The sequence below is a fragment of the Pelodiscus sinensis genome, chromosome 3 (genome assembly GCF_052426305.1).
Source record: "Pelodiscus sinensis isolate ZL-2025 chromosome 3, ASM5242630v1, whole genome shotgun sequence".
NCBI lineage: Eukaryota > Metazoa > Chordata > Testudines > Trionychidae > Pelodiscus > Pelodiscus sinensis.
This window is the reverse complement of record NC_143054.1, coordinates 107,969,773-107,987,868: the sequence shown is the minus strand read 5'-3', so window position 1 is coordinate 107,987,868 and position 18,096 is coordinate 107,969,773. Positions and strand designations below refer to the sequence as shown.

The window sequence follows — 18,096 nt, the reverse complement described above, 5'->3', positions numbered from 1 at the left end:
GAGGGCTGGGGGGCATCGGGTGGCTGGCTCGATCCGTGCCAGGTGCAGGGTATGCTGGCTGGGTGCTGGCAGGCTTGCACCTGGCACTGGCACCGTAGCCAGCCCGTGCCCCTTTAAGGGGTCCGGAGCCGGGAGGGGGGCATAGAGTTTCCCTGGTATTGGCCAGAGTGGCCATCAGGGAAACCTGGGAAGCCTTAGCCTCCCACTAGTTCGAATTAAGGGTCTACACAGCCCTTAATTCGAACTAGCTAGTTCGAACTAGGCTTAATCCTCGTAAAATGAGGTTTACCTAGTTCGAACTAAGCGCTCCGCTAGTTCGAATTTAATTCGAACTAGCGGAGCGCTAGTGTAGTGCCTATTAAAGTTAGTTCGAACTAACGTCCGTTAGTTCGAACTAACTCTGTAGTGTAGACATACCCTCTAATATCTACAACCTGCAGAAACACCATTCCATTGGCATCAGGACCAGTGTTAGCAGTCTCAGAGATACCAGAGACTAAATGTGCAGGGAGATGTAACTTTTCTCTCAATACAAGAAGTGATTTTCCATGCTGCAACACATAGGAGGGAAGGATGAGGGGTAGTGTGCCATGCTGCTACCTGTGCTATATCTGCATGAACATGGACCGTCTCCTGGGCTAAGAAACCAGCACACTTAACCATCATTTCAGTAAATTTTAACTAGGTGCTTATGAACAAAGAACATGGAATGCAGAGACACTCACTGCCATGCGGTGCTGCTTCCTCAACTGCTTCACTCGGATTTGGTCCATGTTTGTAGCAACGTCCTTTTCAGGCTGCGCTAGGTCCTCAGAGTATCTCTGCACCAGAGCTTCAGGAACCCCACAGCGACCATGCTGCAAATTGCCACCCAGCCAGGAAGTAAGGAAGGCAAAGGACAAGAAAGAAAACCCAGAAGCAATACAAGTCAATAAAAGAGTTACAAACATTAAATGTAAAATAACCAGGGGAGCTTTAGATCTGATCATTATCAATTTCCTGGGTCTTGACTTGTACAATTTGGGAGATGTCTGGCAGATTTAGGGAAATAGTGATCAGAATTAGTGGGCATTAGGAACACAGGGATGGTCACAGCAGTGATTCATCAAAGCCCATCATCCTGTCTCCAACAATGAGCCAATAGGCCGTTATGGAGGCCTATGACAAGGAACATTTCTTCCTAGCCACCCATTAAAAGTTGGCTTTTGCTCTTATGCTGGATATATTTTACCCTTCCAAAACCCTGGGCTACATCTAGTCTGGCATGATTTTCCGCAAATGCTTTTAATGGAAAAGTTTTCCGTTAAAAGCATTTGCGGAAAAGCGCGTCTAGATTGGCACAGACGCTTTTCCGCAAAAGCACTTTTTGCGGAAAAGCGTCCGTGCCAATCTAGACGCGCTTTTCCGCAAAAAAGCCCCGATCGCCATTTTCGCGATCAGGGCTTTTTTGCGCAAAACAATACCGTGTTGTCTACACTGGCCCTCTTGAGCAAAAGCATTTGCGCAAGAGGGCTTTTGCCCGAACGGGAGCAGCATAGCATTTCCGCAAGAACACTGACAATCTTACATGAGATCTTCAGTGTTCTTGCAGAAATTCAAGCGGCCAGTGTAGACAGCTGGCAAGTTTTTCCACAAAAGCAGCTGCTTTTGCAGAAAAATTTGCCAGTTTAGACACAGCCTTGGTGTTTTACACCTTTACAATTAAAATTCTATTTCCACATCACTAGATTCATATGCCTGTCCCTCCAGTACTGCTATTATAGTGAAAGAGAGATTCCCTCATCATCCCTAGCCATTATGCTAACTTCATACAGTCTTTCGGATTTGTGACTGACTCTTTTAAACAGGGCAGCAATAATCTTTTCATGAACTAAATTTAATATCCAGCGCGAATTAGAGCAAACTGGAGCCATGGTCCTGTATGTGGAACTTAGTTGGAATTGAGCTAGATGTGGCTGTTGAATATTATTTGTATTCAGGTAGCACCTAGAACTGTTATTCTGGACCAGGACCCCATTGTGCTAGGTGTAATACAAACTAGGGATGTAAAAACTGCCTAAATTGGTTAACTGATTAAAAGATGAGCAGTGGGGACTACTTGGGCCCCACAGGCAGAGGGGGCTGCTAAGGCCCTGCAGGCCTGCTGCAGTAGGGGTCCTCCCAGCCAAGCTGCTGTGGGAGGGTGGGGCAGGAGTGGCAACTCCCACTGACTAGGTCCTCTGCTTAACCAATTACCCAGTAAACATGCTGGCAAGGGGGTAATGCTTACTGGGTAACCAGTTAACTGATTAACATTTTGCATCCCCAATATAACCATAACAAAGAGATGGTCCCTGTGGAGTGGGATATATAGCTTCCCTCCCAGCAGCCAGGAAGATGTGGCAGGAATGGGAGATGGAACTGTACATCAGTGTTTCTCAATCAGTGGTATGAGTACCCTTAGGGGCAACTTGAGAGACCTAAGGGGTGGGGGGGAGTACGTCAACACAACTGAAATTTGGAGAAAACTGAATTTTTGTTTTTAGTTTTACAGAGCTTTATTATTTTTGTACTTTTTACACCCAAACATTTCATCGCCCTCCCAACTTCGATTCAGTTGTTTTAACAAGTGTGTTCCAATGGTAGAAAAAAAATGTGTGTCTAAAAACTGTAGGCACTGGGGACACAATTTTTTTTTTTAAAACAGGGGTACTTATTTTTTTTAAAGGGTATAAGGTTGAGAAACACTGCTGTACACTATACTCTTTCATTGTATCACTCAGTGTACCTTCTGCACTATGATAACAGAGTGCTTTCACATATCAGTGGAGCATGACAGCGCCATTACAAAATTATGGCCTTGTTTTCTGCAACTTGATCAGATAGATTTAACTGTTCAGGGCAGAGTATCACTGCTTTACATCATTAAAATGCAAACCATGTAACTGGACTGACTTTCACCATTTATTCTCTTTGTTGCATTTTACCCAGCATGGATATAGGACTTCAACTGATTAGTTTCCCCTTTTTGCTTTCCCAGTTCAAAATCAATCCTCAGTTGAAGTGTGTGTATCTATATATTTTTTCCAAACCCTTTTATTCCCGTAAAGGCTACTCACAAGATTTTTGGACAGACAAAAAATGGACATCAAAACAAGCTGCCTAATGTCTAATGCCTGTTGCTGGTTGTGTAATTAATAGTAAGTCTGCAACTTTGGGTTATTGAACTGCCTCTATTCTCCCCTCAAAGTCAGCATGGGTCCTGATTTTCAGAGGGGCTCAGTTCCCATTTAGGCATCTATTTACACATGAGATTTTCCCAAATGCAATAGCTCTGCACACTGGGTGCTGGGTTCCTCCATCTGAGAGTACAGTACTGAGCTCTTCTAAAAGTTCCAGCTAAGGTTTCTGCACCCACCTTAGTTCTGAGAAGCATCACTGGTATGAGATAGAAAAGACAGAATTAGTGGGCATCATTGTGCTGGCGTAATCAGGGTCAGCCTGGATCCCAAACTCTTGGGAAGTGGGAAGATGGCTATGAGTTGCCTTCTTGTTACCTCCCTACTCTTCAGCAAGGGGGACTTATGTGGTTCTTTCCCCTCCCTCAAACCCTATAGCTGGAAAAGAACAGGCCTATGCTGGAAGAAGCAGAGCTTGCAGAAAATGCAGAGCTCAAAGCAACAAGGCCCCAATACCAGCTATTTACTTGACTGTTACTGAAAGGCTGGCTTTGGGTGTGAGGCCTGAGATACAGAGAACAGACTAACAACAGAGTGCCTGAAACATATTTCCATCTTTTCCAATGGTTTATAGAGGACAAATTAGCCCAGTTGCTGGTGAACAATGCACCAGACACAATGAAAAATTAGCTGTTATAGAGTTAAAATGTTTGAGCAATAGCCCCTTCTCACCTTGTCTGAATATGGTTCCTCTGTGAGATCAATCTCTTCAGACTGCAACTTGTTTTCTACCAACATTTCCAGATCCAGTCCTCTAGTACAAGAGACTTTCCTGGATAACGCAGGGCCTAGCTTTACCACATGTTGCTGAATGCTAGCAGTCTCTGGAAGCTCAGCTAACCAAGGGGGCAGCGTGCTTGGTGGGGTGCTGGGCTGCTCAGAAGAGGGCCTACAAGCAGGTATAACGCAGCAATCAATGGGGCTGGATGGATTGATCTTTTTTACTGGCAAACATGGTGCATCTGGACTGGAAAGGGCTCCACTTAGGGTCATAGGGGGATGATATAGTCCATTAGAAAGGCGTTCTCGGCTTTTTTTGGCAGGGACAGGTGGTGGCTGTGAAGGATTTTTTGACTGAATTCTTGCCTCGCTCATGCCCTTCTGGTCAGCTTTCAGTCCTTTCTTCAGGACTGAAGGATTATCAGACCTTTCAAGGATCTGAATACTTTTGTGAGACTTCTCCAGAGGTGTCCTTGTTACACTGTGTATAACTGAAGTAGAATGAACCTCCCAGCATTTAGGCAGGTGCTGAACAGGGGCCCCACATGAAGTCTCTGTTACTGAGCAGTCCAATGTCCTAGCTTTTCCCTTCTGAGAATCAGCAGTTCCTTTACTTTGCTTATGCAAATTGTCTTCTGCCCTCATGCCACCCTCAGGAGCCTTAGGCTTCAGGGCAGAAACAGTCATCTTTTTCGATATATCCAATATACCCTGAGGGAAAGAATCTACTTTCTTGCTAGTGTTCTGTAGGTCAGTGCTGGATTCTCTTTGGAGGTCATCCAGTGACTGAGATCTTGGCCACTTAGCCACATTCTGGGTGCCATTCAGAGTCTCACAGCTCCGACAGACAGCTGCTGGTAAACTTCTGCGGTTCTTCTTCAGATCTGTGATATTTGGAGGCTTGATGCAGCTTTTGGGAGCATGATGCTTGCAGCTCAACCGGATATCCTTCTTCCCTTGCTGAAGAGCTTCCACTGATTTAGTTAAAGGCAGAGTTGGATAATTTGGCAATTGGCTTCTATTAAAGCAGTGCTCACTGGCTGACTTTGTGGGCAGCAGAGAGGTCTTCCGAGTCTTGCCTAAAAACAAAGAAATTACAAACCATTGTGGGAAAAATATACAAAAGAATCACCTCCAGGTACATGTATCATCATTAAATGCCTTTGAAACACAAAGATTCTTCATTGGGAAATGAAGGCATGTCTAGGTCTTGTTCCTTTTTTCTGGTGTCTAGCTGGGTTAATATACCTTTTTTTTTATTGTAGTTATATCCTATAAATTATGCTAACAGATTTGACTCCTGCAGAGAAATTGCACAGTGACTGTTTACTAAGGGAAACCATGAAGCAATTTGAATTATTTTAGGATTGCATTAGCCTCTTTCCAGGGCTGTGTTTACCAGTTGAGGAATGTTATCAGTTAAATGTCATATTTTGAAAGGGATAAGTGTTTCAAATGGACTATCCATACATTCGTCTTAAATCTGAATGTCCTCCTAGAATGGAAAGTCTGGGAAATATAGTAATATTTTTCGTTCACTGTTTGAGACAGATCATTTTACAAGAGCAAGTTCTGCATGTTCCATAACAGGTATGTTTTCATAGATTGGTTGATGGAGATGACAAAAAGCTCTGTAGGTCTTACTAAGATGCAGCCTCATTTTTAAGTCTTTTTTTATCTTAAGACAGAGAGTACTGTAAAATGTAGAACAGTTACTGAATGATTGAATCATTTTATGCATCTTGGAACTGGTGATTTTTACTGTGTAGAAAAACAGAAAGTTCACTTACATAATATACTTTCTATATCTATCTTCTTATAAACATCTAGTCAGTCTTTTGCATGCTGTATAGATTTTCCCAGTATTGGATCCTGAAGGTCATTAAAAACCTTCTTCTATGAAAGCAAAATGTTCCACATTCAGCCATTCCAGAACCCAAAACCACAGCCCTCCTTGTTACAAGACTAAGTTTGCAGCAGGTCCCCATATCTGGAAGTAGTTTCCATTGTATATAGGAGTTACAATTTGGTTCAATGGCTTTCAGCTCCCCCACACTATACAAATTGTTCCAGCACCCCTGGTTTGGTATCTGACTGTCAGGCTCTCTCTATCTCATACTTCATGGTCATTATTATAGAGTCCTCTGACCACACTGTGCCTTCTAGTTATATTTGTGCAACACCATTAGCCTTCAATGGGTGCCTGCATTAGCACAGGACATGCTGAAGGCTCAGTCCTGTGAGAGCTGAGCACACGGTCTCAACATGCAAAGTACTTACGCAAATCCTTAATGCTAATTCCCATGGAGCTATTAACATGCTTCATATTAATCTGAATTGGCTCTAGCAAAATATTGAAATGCTATGCTTAAGTTGAAGCACATAGAGCAGATCCATTAAATATTTGCGTAAGTGGCTTGCAGAGTCCTCCTCACCTTGCAGGACTGAGCCCTAAGAAGTGGAGCTGCACTGATGGGGTGTGATTAGCAAAGAACCAAGCCTGACTCCCAGATCCTGGGAAAAGTTATCAGGGATGACAGAAAAATCAAGACCACCCTTCATGCCATTTTTAGAGTAAATTGTCACACTGAACACCCAATTTCAATCTTACCTATTATTTGTAAGGAGTCTTTTTATAGTAGGGTACAGCTTAGTCAAGGGGCACACTGAAAGGTAACTAGACTGGTTGTTGCATCTTGATTAGGCCAGACCCAGGTGGAATAATATAAACCAGAGGCTGTATGCAAAGATTTTGCATACTTTTGTCAAAACTGCACTGCACAACTAACAAGGGCAAAAATCAATCTGAAGAAAGTGAAGGAACCGATACTGATTTAGTTTTCATGGATGGGAGATGCAAGATCATTCACAAGTGACGCTTAGCTCTTTGATCAGAATAGTGAAATCCCTCCAAATCAGGTAAGAACCCAAAGTGACAGCATCTACTGAACAGTTCCTTTCTGAGTGACAAGGACCCCTTAATATCTTTAAAGACAGATCAGAATTTTCTAATGTCAGAGCAGGTGCAAAAACTCATGTTTGAAAGCTCTCATTCAACCCAAAAAGAAATAAAAACAATTTCAGCTAAATGGCACCTAGAGCCAATTAATTACTACCTAAAGGCAGGCTTCATTCAGAGAACTCAGTTTCATTCATATTTAAAGTGCACTACTTTTCAGCGATGGAGGATTCCTTTCAATACAACTTGCATTCAGAGTTTTATCTGGAAGATACTAAGAGTTGACTTCTGAATAATACCCAGTGATTGCTTTGTATCTGAAGTCTAATACATGTCCACATGCCTGCTTCACTCCAGGATAGCATGTCTCCAAAACTTCACACATGCAAAGAAATAACTTGTTAATCAAGAGGGAAATTTATTTCTTACATGCTCATTGGCTCCTCTTTCAGACGGCTTACAAAACATGGCATCATTTTAGAAAGCTGCAACATTTCAGGAGAAGGGTAGGAAACGTCCCCCCCAAAACACATCTTATTTAATGTTACCTCATAAGAGCTAATTCATTTAACACTCTCTGAACACATCTTAAAACATGCATGAGAGAAGCCTGTTAGGAAATGTTATGCCTTTCTTTGTTGTGCCCATACCTCCGAAGCTAGGCTTTCAGCCAGGAGTGGGGAAAGGAATATGTCATTTAGTTTATCTGTACATTTATAGCTCCAATTGTAATTCATTTTACTGTTTAAGCTTGCTCTGAAGTTTACATACAAGCAAAGCCCATGCAACTTCTTTTGGTTCTGAAGTATTGTCTAGCCAGATATTTATTTTTGCTAGTACAGCAAACTTGTGAATCTTTCCTTTACAGAAAAATGGCACACAATTATTGCATAAATTAGTCCTTGTAGCGCCATTAAAGGGTATTTATTAACTGCATTTTGTTAGCAGTTCAGAAGAATATACCAGCAAGCATGACTGTGTGCAAAACAAGGCCCTTTGAGAATGGAGGAAGAAAGGAAAAAGAATGGAAAGGAAAACAGAAGAGAAAGAAAAAAGTTTCAAATGTATGTACCAGCAAACCCTTTACTCAATAGTAGCCTTGATTCTGGTAGTTGTTCTCCATGGGTAGACCCTAGTGCTCATGCAGAATGACGTTCAGGAGATGGACCCAGTTGCTAACAAAAATAAAATCTAACAGAGGTAGCCGTTAGTCTGAACTTGGTAAAACAAAAAAAGCAATCATGTAGCACTTTAAAGACTAACAAAATGGTTTATTAGGTGATGAGCTTTCGTGGGGGCAGACCCATGATCTGAAGAAGTGGGTCTGCCCCACGAAGTCTCATCACCTAATAAACCATCTTGTTAGTCTTTAAAGTGCTACATGACTTGTTTTTTTTTGTTTTAAAAATAAAATCAGCTCTTGGGGGAGTTTTGTCCATGACGAAAACAATACAACACAAGATTATTTGATGTATTAATTAATACAATAGCACTAAGCTTCAAAATGATAGCCCACTTCTCTGAAAAAGGTAGCATCAGAATCAGTGCTTGGATGGCAGACAATTGGTTAGATTGTGTTACATGGGTGTAAATGAGGAGGCATAGTACTTCATAGGAGTTCTTCCTGATTTACACCATTGTGTCAATCTAGCCCAACATTTGTAAGTATTTGCAAAGATATTTAAAGTTCAAACTGAGTACAGTCAATAATTTTTAAACAGACCTTTCTTAGGATCAATATTATTAGCATTAATTCAGTCTCATGAGGCCATGTTGTTATTAAGCAGCCTGACACTTTTGGTGATCTTTTTCAGAACTATCTATTGGCAGCATCATGTCTGCAGTGTTGGGCTACATATGTTCAGAAAGATTTATATAGCTGGAAAAATTGCATTGAACAATACAGGTAGTCTTCAGGAGTTGCCCTCTCTTCTATTGTAAGGCAGAATATGGAAGCTTTATGAGGCTGCAAAATGAAGACTATAGGACTACTTTCCACAGGTCAGTTTCCCTTTCTCATTGTGGTACCTCAATGCCCAGACTCAGTGGCATTAAAACATCAATGAATCTTATGAGCCTGTATCATTTTCCTCAGAAAGGAGGACTCAGACAGCAGGATTTACCAGGGAGAATGTCACAGGGCTGATGTGCAATGGTATCTGGAGGAAATGTGGAAGGGTGTAAAGGGGAACTACCTGAGCAAATTTTCCACCCTTGTTAATCTTTATTTTGAGGAGAATCACTCCACAGAGCCAACTACTCTACAGGATGAACTACAGATGAGCCATCTTCCTTAATTCAGATTTCATTACGGCTTTGTTTTCTGTGGTTTCATTTCCTTGGGTTTTTACAGTTGTACTGACACAACAAAGATATGATGGTTGGCACAACAGGCAGTCATGGCTTCATCTCTCTTGTCAATTGCAATATAAACTGGTATAAACACAGAGTTAGATGTGTGATCTGGCTACCTGCTTTGTCATTTCTTCTGTTTAGATAGAGAAGGATGGTTATGGTGCTAACCTGGGATTTAAGAGATCTGAATTAGCTCCACCAATTTTTCCTGTGGGACTACGGGCAAGCCATTTAATGTTTCTGTGCTCAAATACCCCTTTTATAGACAGGCGACACAGTATTTCTCCACCTCACAGAGGTGCTGTAAAAATAAATGCATTAAAACTTGTGACCTGCCACATAAGTACCCCAAACAGCTAATTCTGCACCTGCTGTAAAGCATGTAGCAAACAACTGATTAATGTAATAGATTCTGAAAATTTGGAATTGCTGCTAGGAGGATTGATATTTGCCAGCAATGGGGCCTCTGTACTTGTCATTAGAAAAAAATAGCCACCTCACATACCTGAGAACCTACTTAGTTCTCAGAATGCATTTCCCCTCTCTGTGAAAAAGCAGATGATGATTGTTTGGTTGTTCGTTATATATTTGTACTATGCTGCTGCTTATCCTCACTTTAACAGAAGAGAGCCAACAGAAGAATGTATTTTGGAAACAAGATGCATATAAACAATTATATTGTGTGGACTTTGCAAATAACATGGGACAAACCAGCCTTGGCAGAACCCTTTTTACCACAAGAAGAATGAATCCAGTACAAATGTTACTCCCAGGACAGTTTCTCAAAGAAAGCACTGGTATGTAAAAATGCAGCAAGAAAAAGTTGAACAGCAATACAATGCATTAGTGATCTTAATTCTGGAAAGCTTCCACAAAGATATTAGTTGAAACTTAAAAGGAAGCATTCCAAAAGCAGGCAGCCAATGACAATTGCTTTACGAACATTTTATTAAACTAACAAAAACATACAGGCAGCAATTTAATCCTAATGCTGAAGCCTTCATTAGGAGATGGAAATCAAATAGAGGTAGTGTATGTAATTTAATATTAATTTATCTTTCTTTAGCACAATATACAGATTTCAGTCACATTTGAAATACGGTCATCAAAAGTACCAACCGCTGCAAGGGAATAAAAACAGAGGTCAAGCTGCTCTGGTCAAGTGACAACACTGTAGTGCAGGAGGCTCCAGTTCAAGGAGACAATTCTGGTCTCTTGCTCTCTGAGGCCTGTAGAGTTTAGTGCATCATGGAGTTGATGAACTTGGGTTCCTAGCATATGGTACTTTCTCTTCCCTACATGAGTATCTTCAACTGGCACATTAATAGAGGCGGCACTGACTCAGGGGACGACCTTCTACCCACATTCACAGCTAGAAGAAGGGAGCTACCTAAAAGGGGTCACAATGGTTTTTTTCCAAGCACTTCTTGGTTTCCCATTTGCATTGGCCACTGGTGATAAAGCCTGGGCAGACAGAGGCAGAGGCAGAACTCAGATGTCTGGAGTGACATCACCAAATTCAACTGGCCAAAAGCAATTTAAGAGATAACAATTGTACACATTTTTGTACCACAAATAATCCTAATTCATTTGACCGTTTGCTTTCTTCTAAACACTGGAGTGTAGCCTCTACTGAGATCTGGCTTGCCATTTAGACACTACTTCCCTGCATCACAAGCCAGGATAATGGGGAGTCTAAATAGTAGATTCTTGCTCTCCCAACACACCAACATTTGGATACAGTTGGTTTGCTGAGGTTCATGCAAATGCTTTAACATCTCAATAAGAGGAAGTCCCTTTGAGGGCAGGAGGATGCAACGTGCATCTCAAGCAAACACACAACACCACTGCCCCACACTCTTTTCCAAAAATGGTTGTTTTTGTTTGTTTGGTTAAGGCTGTGAACAAGTCCTCCAAAGCCTCAATGAGAAGTGAAGGGAATTCCCCATTGTCAGTACTCCCTTAGCAACAGTTATAATTATAAGTACCAGTCTCAAGAGTACAACAGCAGATGGAGCAGGAGCAGTGCTTTTTTTTGTTTAAAAAAAAAAAAAAGGTGAGGGTACTCCAGGGGAAAAGTTGTTGAACTCTGACTGGCGGTGCCGGTACTGCATAATGGGCAGTACCATCACAAAAAAAGCACTGAGCAGGAGGAAGATGGGAGACAGAGGAAGGAAAGCAGGAGGAAGATAGAGAATACAATCTCCAAATCATCTGCTTTTCTTTTGTAATCCTAGGTCCTCTGCTAGTGTATAAAAAAGCAGCAACACCACCACCAACAAAAAGCAGTAGCTCAGGAAAAGGGAGAGCGAGAGTGCGAGGATGAGGGACTGAGAAAGCCAAGTATGAAGAGTCTCCACTTTTAGCTGGAGCCTGGAATCAGAAAGGATGCAAAAGTCACCTGCATAAACAGGCAGGGCAAGTTACAGATTCTTTTTGCATTCATTACCATTCTCCAAGTTTTCACTGCTTTCATAGCAGCCAGAATCCCGGGGAGAGCATCCACTCAGGCCCTGACCTTCTATAAGAAGTTTCTCCTGAGATCCCGACTGGTCGCTGTTACCTGGAGGAGGTAAGAGTGCACAATGAAAGAGAAGGCCATTACACAGGGAATCTGGTGCAGGTTCTTGCATTAACAACTTCATTTCCTCCCCAAATGTTTACTAGCACCCACTGCATCAGGAGGGGATAAAACTATGTGTAAAGTAATTACAACGGGGAATAATGCTGTTAAAAGACAAGATATGGTATAATACCCTCATTTTAGAGTGTGAGAACAGTGATGTGAATAATAGAAAGTATAGCAGGGACTTGTTTACTGGAATAGCATAGAAAGCCTTTGATCAAATAACCAACCTATACAGCAGAGCAGGGGTGGGCATAAGATGGAGGTGATTCTCCAGAGTTAGCTCCTGGTAGGCTGCTACAGCTTTATTTACGTGTGCCTCCACAGGTACAAGCACTTGCAGCTCCTACCAAGCTGACTATCCCCAGCACTTCCAGCGGGGGAAATCAGGCTGGATTCCAGGATTTGGCCAAACTATTTTATACAGGTATCTAAAAGGGTGTTACAAGGAGGAGGGAGAAAAATTGTTCTCTTTGGCTCTGAGGATAGGACAAGAAGCAATGGGCTTAAACTGCAGGTTGGGCATTAAGAAAAACTTCCTGTCAGGGTGGTAAAACACTGGAACAAGTTGCCTAGGGAGGCTGTGGAATCTCCATCTCTGGAGATATTTAAGAGCAGGTTAGATAGACATCTATCAGGGATGATCTAGATGGTACTGGGTCCTGCCATGAGGGCAGGGGACTGGACTCAATAACCGCTCGAGGTCCCTTCCAGTTCTAGTGTTCTATGATTAAACTGAGGACTGGAGAAATAAAACCACCAATTGCCTGATGCACAGCTACTGTTTTTGCTGTCCTTTCTTCAACAAAAGCCAGAAACTGCTAGTCTGATGCCTATTCTCAGAGCATAAAAAAATGTAATTATGGAGCAGACAGAGGAGCTGCTGCTCACATAGGTTCCAGCTGTCTCCTTCCCATTCCACTTTTTGTACACACCCTCACCCACACATAGAGGAATTCATTCTCTCTCCAATTCTCCTCCAAAGAATGCCTTACATTTTTAAACCAACATGGCAGGTTACTATAAAACCTATTACTGTAAAAAAAAAAAAAGTTCACATACTATATTAATCTTGCAAACAATAAGGAAAAGACAAAAATGCCCCAAACCAGAGAAGAAAAAAGCCTAAAGTTTGTAATTTTGAATTTATTCCTGGGAAAAGACAGAAAACTTAGGATGGCCTGCAGAGAATACTTGCAAGTGGTACAAGGAGAGGTCAGAGAATAGAGAAATGGCACTGAATGTGAACGCATAAACCTACAGCACAAATCTCTTAGCAACAGTACTGGACCCAATGGCTGTGTTAGCAATACTTGATTTCCAGATGAATGAGCCCAATATTGCTCCTTTGAATAGTCAGGGTTCTAGTCAGTTTAGCTGATGTATTTTTTCCTCTTCAAAGTTACACCCACAATCACACGACAGCAGATTTTACAGCAGAATAAATAACTGTGGTAGAGCGAAATGCAAATGTAAAACCTTCTGCAATTCCCTAGTAGCTCAGCTATTTAACAGACACCACAGAAATGCCTAGACTAGATTAGAAAACATCAACAGAATCCCTCAAGTAGTTTCCTAGAAGTGGTCAAAGGCGGCACTGGTAAAATGCCAGAACCCACTTACTATCATATTCCTGTAAAAGCTCCACTGCTGTGAGGAGAACAGCTCTGTGCTCAGGGTCTCGGATATTCAGCTCATCCAAATCTTCCTCTTCCAGCAGCTTGAAAGTGTCCAGATCTTCATAACCATTGAATAGAAAAGTGGGCATGTGCTCCTATGGGGGGGGGGGGGGGGGGGGAGAAACAGGAAACTACTAAGTTGTACAATAAGACAAAAGATCCACCACCTGAAAAGAAAGGAAAGTCCAACCAATCCATGCCTATCTAGTTTCTTCTTCTGCTTTATCTTCCTAATAGATTATTACTACTTGTAATATACAAAAGACCTTCCATAGCTTCATGCATTCATTGGAGTGAAATGGATGCCCAGGCATAAGCCTTGAAAGGGATTTACATATACCCCCTCCCCCTTTTTTACAGCTTTAAATTCAGGCTTTCATAAGAATTAAAAGTTCATTTTTTAAAAGAGTGTTTTAAACAAAGCATTCCAATAATAGGATACATCGCTGAAGCTATAAGCATCTGTGTTTAATTTTATTCCCACTACTCTGCAGAGCCCTTAACTATGAATTAACAGAACAACCTATTTTGGCAATGTAAGAAAAAATAGGAAGAATTTTTCACTATTGTTAGAAACAAACAGTAATTTAGCAAATGCAAACAACCATATAATAAAGAAATTACAGGACTGCAGAGTATATAAATACCATCCTAACGACTGGCACCTTCTTAAACCTTCAATGCCACACCTGCTGTTGGCTTTAGAATCCAATCTCCTAAAACAGCATGCTACCGTAGATGCACAGCATGTTACAGCTCTTCAGTAACAGAGTAATAGGTGGAAAAACATACAGGCACAGCCATCATCTCCAAACTGTCTGACCTGGAACTTTCTGGAACCAGGACTATCAACTTCCTTTTAAAAATAATCATTACCTAATGTCCTTGGATACATTTTTTTTTCATTGCTGTATGCAATCTCACTGCCAGGTTGTGTAATGAATTAAGATCCTCACATGTATGTAACTGAACCCTTCGGTAGTCCATTACATTGATTGGATGTTTCTTGTAACTATACATCAGCTAATTCCTCGGTAAATTGAGAGACAATTCTAAATCTATTACATACTTGGTGAAAATTACAATGGGTGCAGAATTCAGACTTTACTTTGTAGCCCTTAAAAACTTAATTCAATAGCACACACCTCCCTCCCATAACAAAACTATCAAGAGATAGAATGGGAACTAACCTTTAAATTGATACGATCAAGAAGATCCTCGACAGACTTGGGCTGAGGCGGTCTTCCTTTCCGTCGTCTCCTTGTGGGCCGCTTTGGCTTCTCTTCCTCCTCATTTAATACGTCCACATAGATAAATTTGAATGTGCCCACCTTGTTGTTCAACAGGCCCATCCAAGTGCCCATTGGAGGTTTACTGATTATATCTATGATATCACCTTTCTGAGGGCCCAATGAGAGAGAATGAGACAGTTAAGTGCATAATTCCTATCAATATTCAGGCAAACCCATCATTCTCACTCTGTTTCTCTCTCTCACAGAATCTGAAGACCTCCAAGGGACTTGCAAACATGATTAAATAAGTCTTCATTGCATGCTTGCGAGGTGTGTACTATTATATCCATTTTACAAATGAGGAAGGAGGCAATCCAAGACTAAGGCTATGTTTAAACTTAAAAAACCCACAAGAGCACAGCTGCAGCTGTAGCATTTCATGTAGACACTCATTTCCATTTGCTGTAAGTGCATCCACTTCCTTGAGATGCAGGTGCTCAGTCAATGGAAGAATTTTTCCATTGACCTAGTATTGTCTACACTAGGGATATGTCTACGCTTGCACCCTAGTTCGAACTAGGGATGCAAATACAGGCATTTGAAATAGTCAATGAAGTGGGAATTTAAATATCCCGTGCTTCATTAGCATGATCTCGCCGGCGTGCTAGTTCGAATCACAGCTGATTTGAACCAGGAAGTGCGTGCCGGGATGCGTTAGTTCGAAGGGGCTCTGATTCGAACTAGCGTGCCGGCGAGATCATGCTAATGAAGTGCGGGATATTTAATTTCCCGCTTCATTGACTATTTCAAATGCCTGCATTTGCATCCCTAGTTTGAACTAGGGTGCAAGTGTAGACATACCCTAGGAGTCCAGAGGTTAGGTCATTATAGCTATTACTCTCAGGGGGTGTGCATTTTGGTCTCCCCTGTAAAAACTGTACAGAATAGGGTAAAAGCACACAAGACCATATTTCACAGGAGGACATCAGATGTCAAGATCCATGATACGTTTTTCAGGGCTGTGAATTTGGTAGAACCCTACCTACCTGTATTTTATCACCCAAAAAACTCTTAAGAGCACACTGCAGCACTAGGAGGAGGCAGGAAACGGGAATGAAAGGAGCACAAACTCAGCTAAATAAGGGACTAAATACTGCTAGCCTTCCTTAGGCTAAGCTCATTCAGACTCTTTTCTTCCAAGAAGAAAACCGGTACCTTAAGTTTCAGGGAGTCAGTATCATAAGGGCTGGGTGTAAAATCAGTGTGGACCCTGGCTCGTCCACAGAAAGGTCCCCGATAGGGAGGCTCTTCATCATCACCATCTTCAGACTTCACACTCTCACGATTGCTGGCTGAGGAATCTGTTGTGCTCACTGTCTGACCACCTGTGTGGGGGAACCAAGATAACAACTTGCAAAAAGTATGCTTGTGAGAAGGGCTCATTAACACCAATCCATCTCTTGCACCGTTAGAGATGAGATGCAGACACAAATGCTACTTAAACTTTATTTTATTTACTTTGGAAATCCCTGCCCTGAAGCAGCAGCAGCAGCAACAAAAAAAAAAAAAAAAAAAAAAAAAAAACCAAAAAAAAGATGCAATTATAATTGAACTTACTCATTGAGCTCTGACCACTTAAGGAGCTCCTCAGGCTTTCTACTGAACCACCAGCTTTCAGTTTGGGTTTATCCAGTGAATCAGTCTCTGGCTGGGGTGACTGCGGAGAACCTGGCATTACATCAGAGCTGGAGTCCTGAAAGAGATTTGAACCCATGGCAGATTCCCATGCAAGATGGCAGGGAATGATTGCATGCAGCTGAGTGAAAACCTGGTACATATTCTACTACCTTTACCAGTGAGGACACAAGTTGTTATGACCTATGGGTTGCATTATGGTAAGGTGTAGGGGACCCAACTGAAGTCAGGCTCCCATTGTGCTAGGCACTGTATTATAAACTCATAATAGGAAACAGTCCCTGCCCTAGGCAACATACAGTCTAAACAGACAAGACAACAAATCGGTGAAATACATGGGGAAACAGAAATTAAGTAACTTGCCCAAAGTCACACAAAGTCTGTGGCAGAGCTGGGAATAGAAACTCCTGAATCATAGTCCAGTGCCTGTATCACAAAACCACCTTTCCTCCCCAAGCTCATTCATTTGTTATCTCTCATATTACAGATTAGGGAACCATTCTGTATAGCAGGAGTTTTCAAAGTTGGGTAGCAAGCCCACTTGAGTAAGCCGCTGGTGGGCCAGGAGATGCTTTGTTATCTAAGTGTCCATAGGCACGGAGACTCGCAGCTCCCATTGGCTGCGGTTCACTGTTTCCAACCAATGGGAGGTGCAGGAAGCAGTGTAGCCCGGCCTGCCAGTGACTTACCCAGGTGGGCCCATGACCCAACTTTAAAACTCCCTGCTGTATAGTATTTTTAAAATCCCAAGCTAAACATTTTATTTTATGCATTTTTATGTTTAAAACCCCAGCAGAGAATGTTTATCCTTCACATGCAATTCTGTTTAGAGATTAAAAATTAAGACACTAAGTATTTTAGGTGATAACGTTTGCCAAACAGTTAAAAGCATAATGCAACTTTCCAATTAAGTAAGTACATAATATAAGCAAAAATAAGTAGCACTGTGTAAATCAAGCAATTGACAAGGTGGGTGAGGTAATGCTGAGTTCTGAAGAAGACTTCTATGGAGTTTGATAGTTTCTCTCTTTTACCAGTTCATTAAACCACATCAACACCAAATGTCAGTGACGCCTCACCCACCTTGTCTTGCTAATATTCTGGGATCAACATAGATACAACAACACTGCAAACAGATGCAGAAATGGAAATTGTAAACATCTTACAACTTATTACTGCCATTTTTGTTAGTGTGCATGAAGAGAAAAATCAATTAATGAGAAAATGGAACACAGGCAGAAAGAAAATATAAACAAAAGCAAGGATGTTAAGACATTTATAAGGGGGAATTTTTGTTTTCATTCATTCATGCATTACAGAAAAGTCAAAAGCATCTTATCCATATTGTAATTGTGACAGCTTATCAAAAGACTTTCCATTTCTGATAGCTATTTGCTGTTAGAGCAGCATTTGTATGTTTTTGAACACATGCTGGCAGCACAGAGAAACTTAGTTTGAGAAATGATGCCACAAAGATAGATGGTACAGTATTCAAAACTGTTTGCAGCGTTTAAAAAATAAACGAAAACCAACACTGCTGATACACAAGAATAGTTGGCATTTTCACAGATGTGTGGTCATGAAATGATCTAAATGAAACCTATTATTTCTA

The 18,096-nt window shown here is 41.5% G+C and overlaps 1 protein-coding gene across 8 annotated transcripts in view; it reads right to left on the bottom strand.

The window, feature by feature from the left end:
- SASH1 (SAM and SH3 domain containing 1) overlaps positions 1–18,096 on the bottom strand; it is an 844,241-nt gene that overhangs the window by 15,509 nt on the left and 810,636 nt on the right. For all 8 annotated transcript variants that reach the window (XM_075924386.2, XM_075924390.2, XM_075924387.2 and 5 more), the window contains 7 exons: positions 16,407–16,542; positions 16,005–16,174; positions 14,748–14,957; positions 13,502–13,652; positions 11,702–11,815; positions 3,891–5,017; positions 726–857 (listed from right to left, as the gene is read on the bottom strand). In XM_075924386.2, coding sequence (XP_075780501.1) covers positions 726–857; positions 3,891–5,017; positions 11,702–11,815; positions 13,502–13,652; positions 14,748–14,957; positions 16,005–16,174; positions 16,407–16,542 — 2,040 coding nt within the window. The remainder of the gene's footprint in view (positions 1–725; positions 858–3,890; positions 5,018–11,701; positions 11,816–13,501; positions 13,653–14,747; positions 14,958–16,004; positions 16,175–16,406; positions 16,543–18,096) is intronic.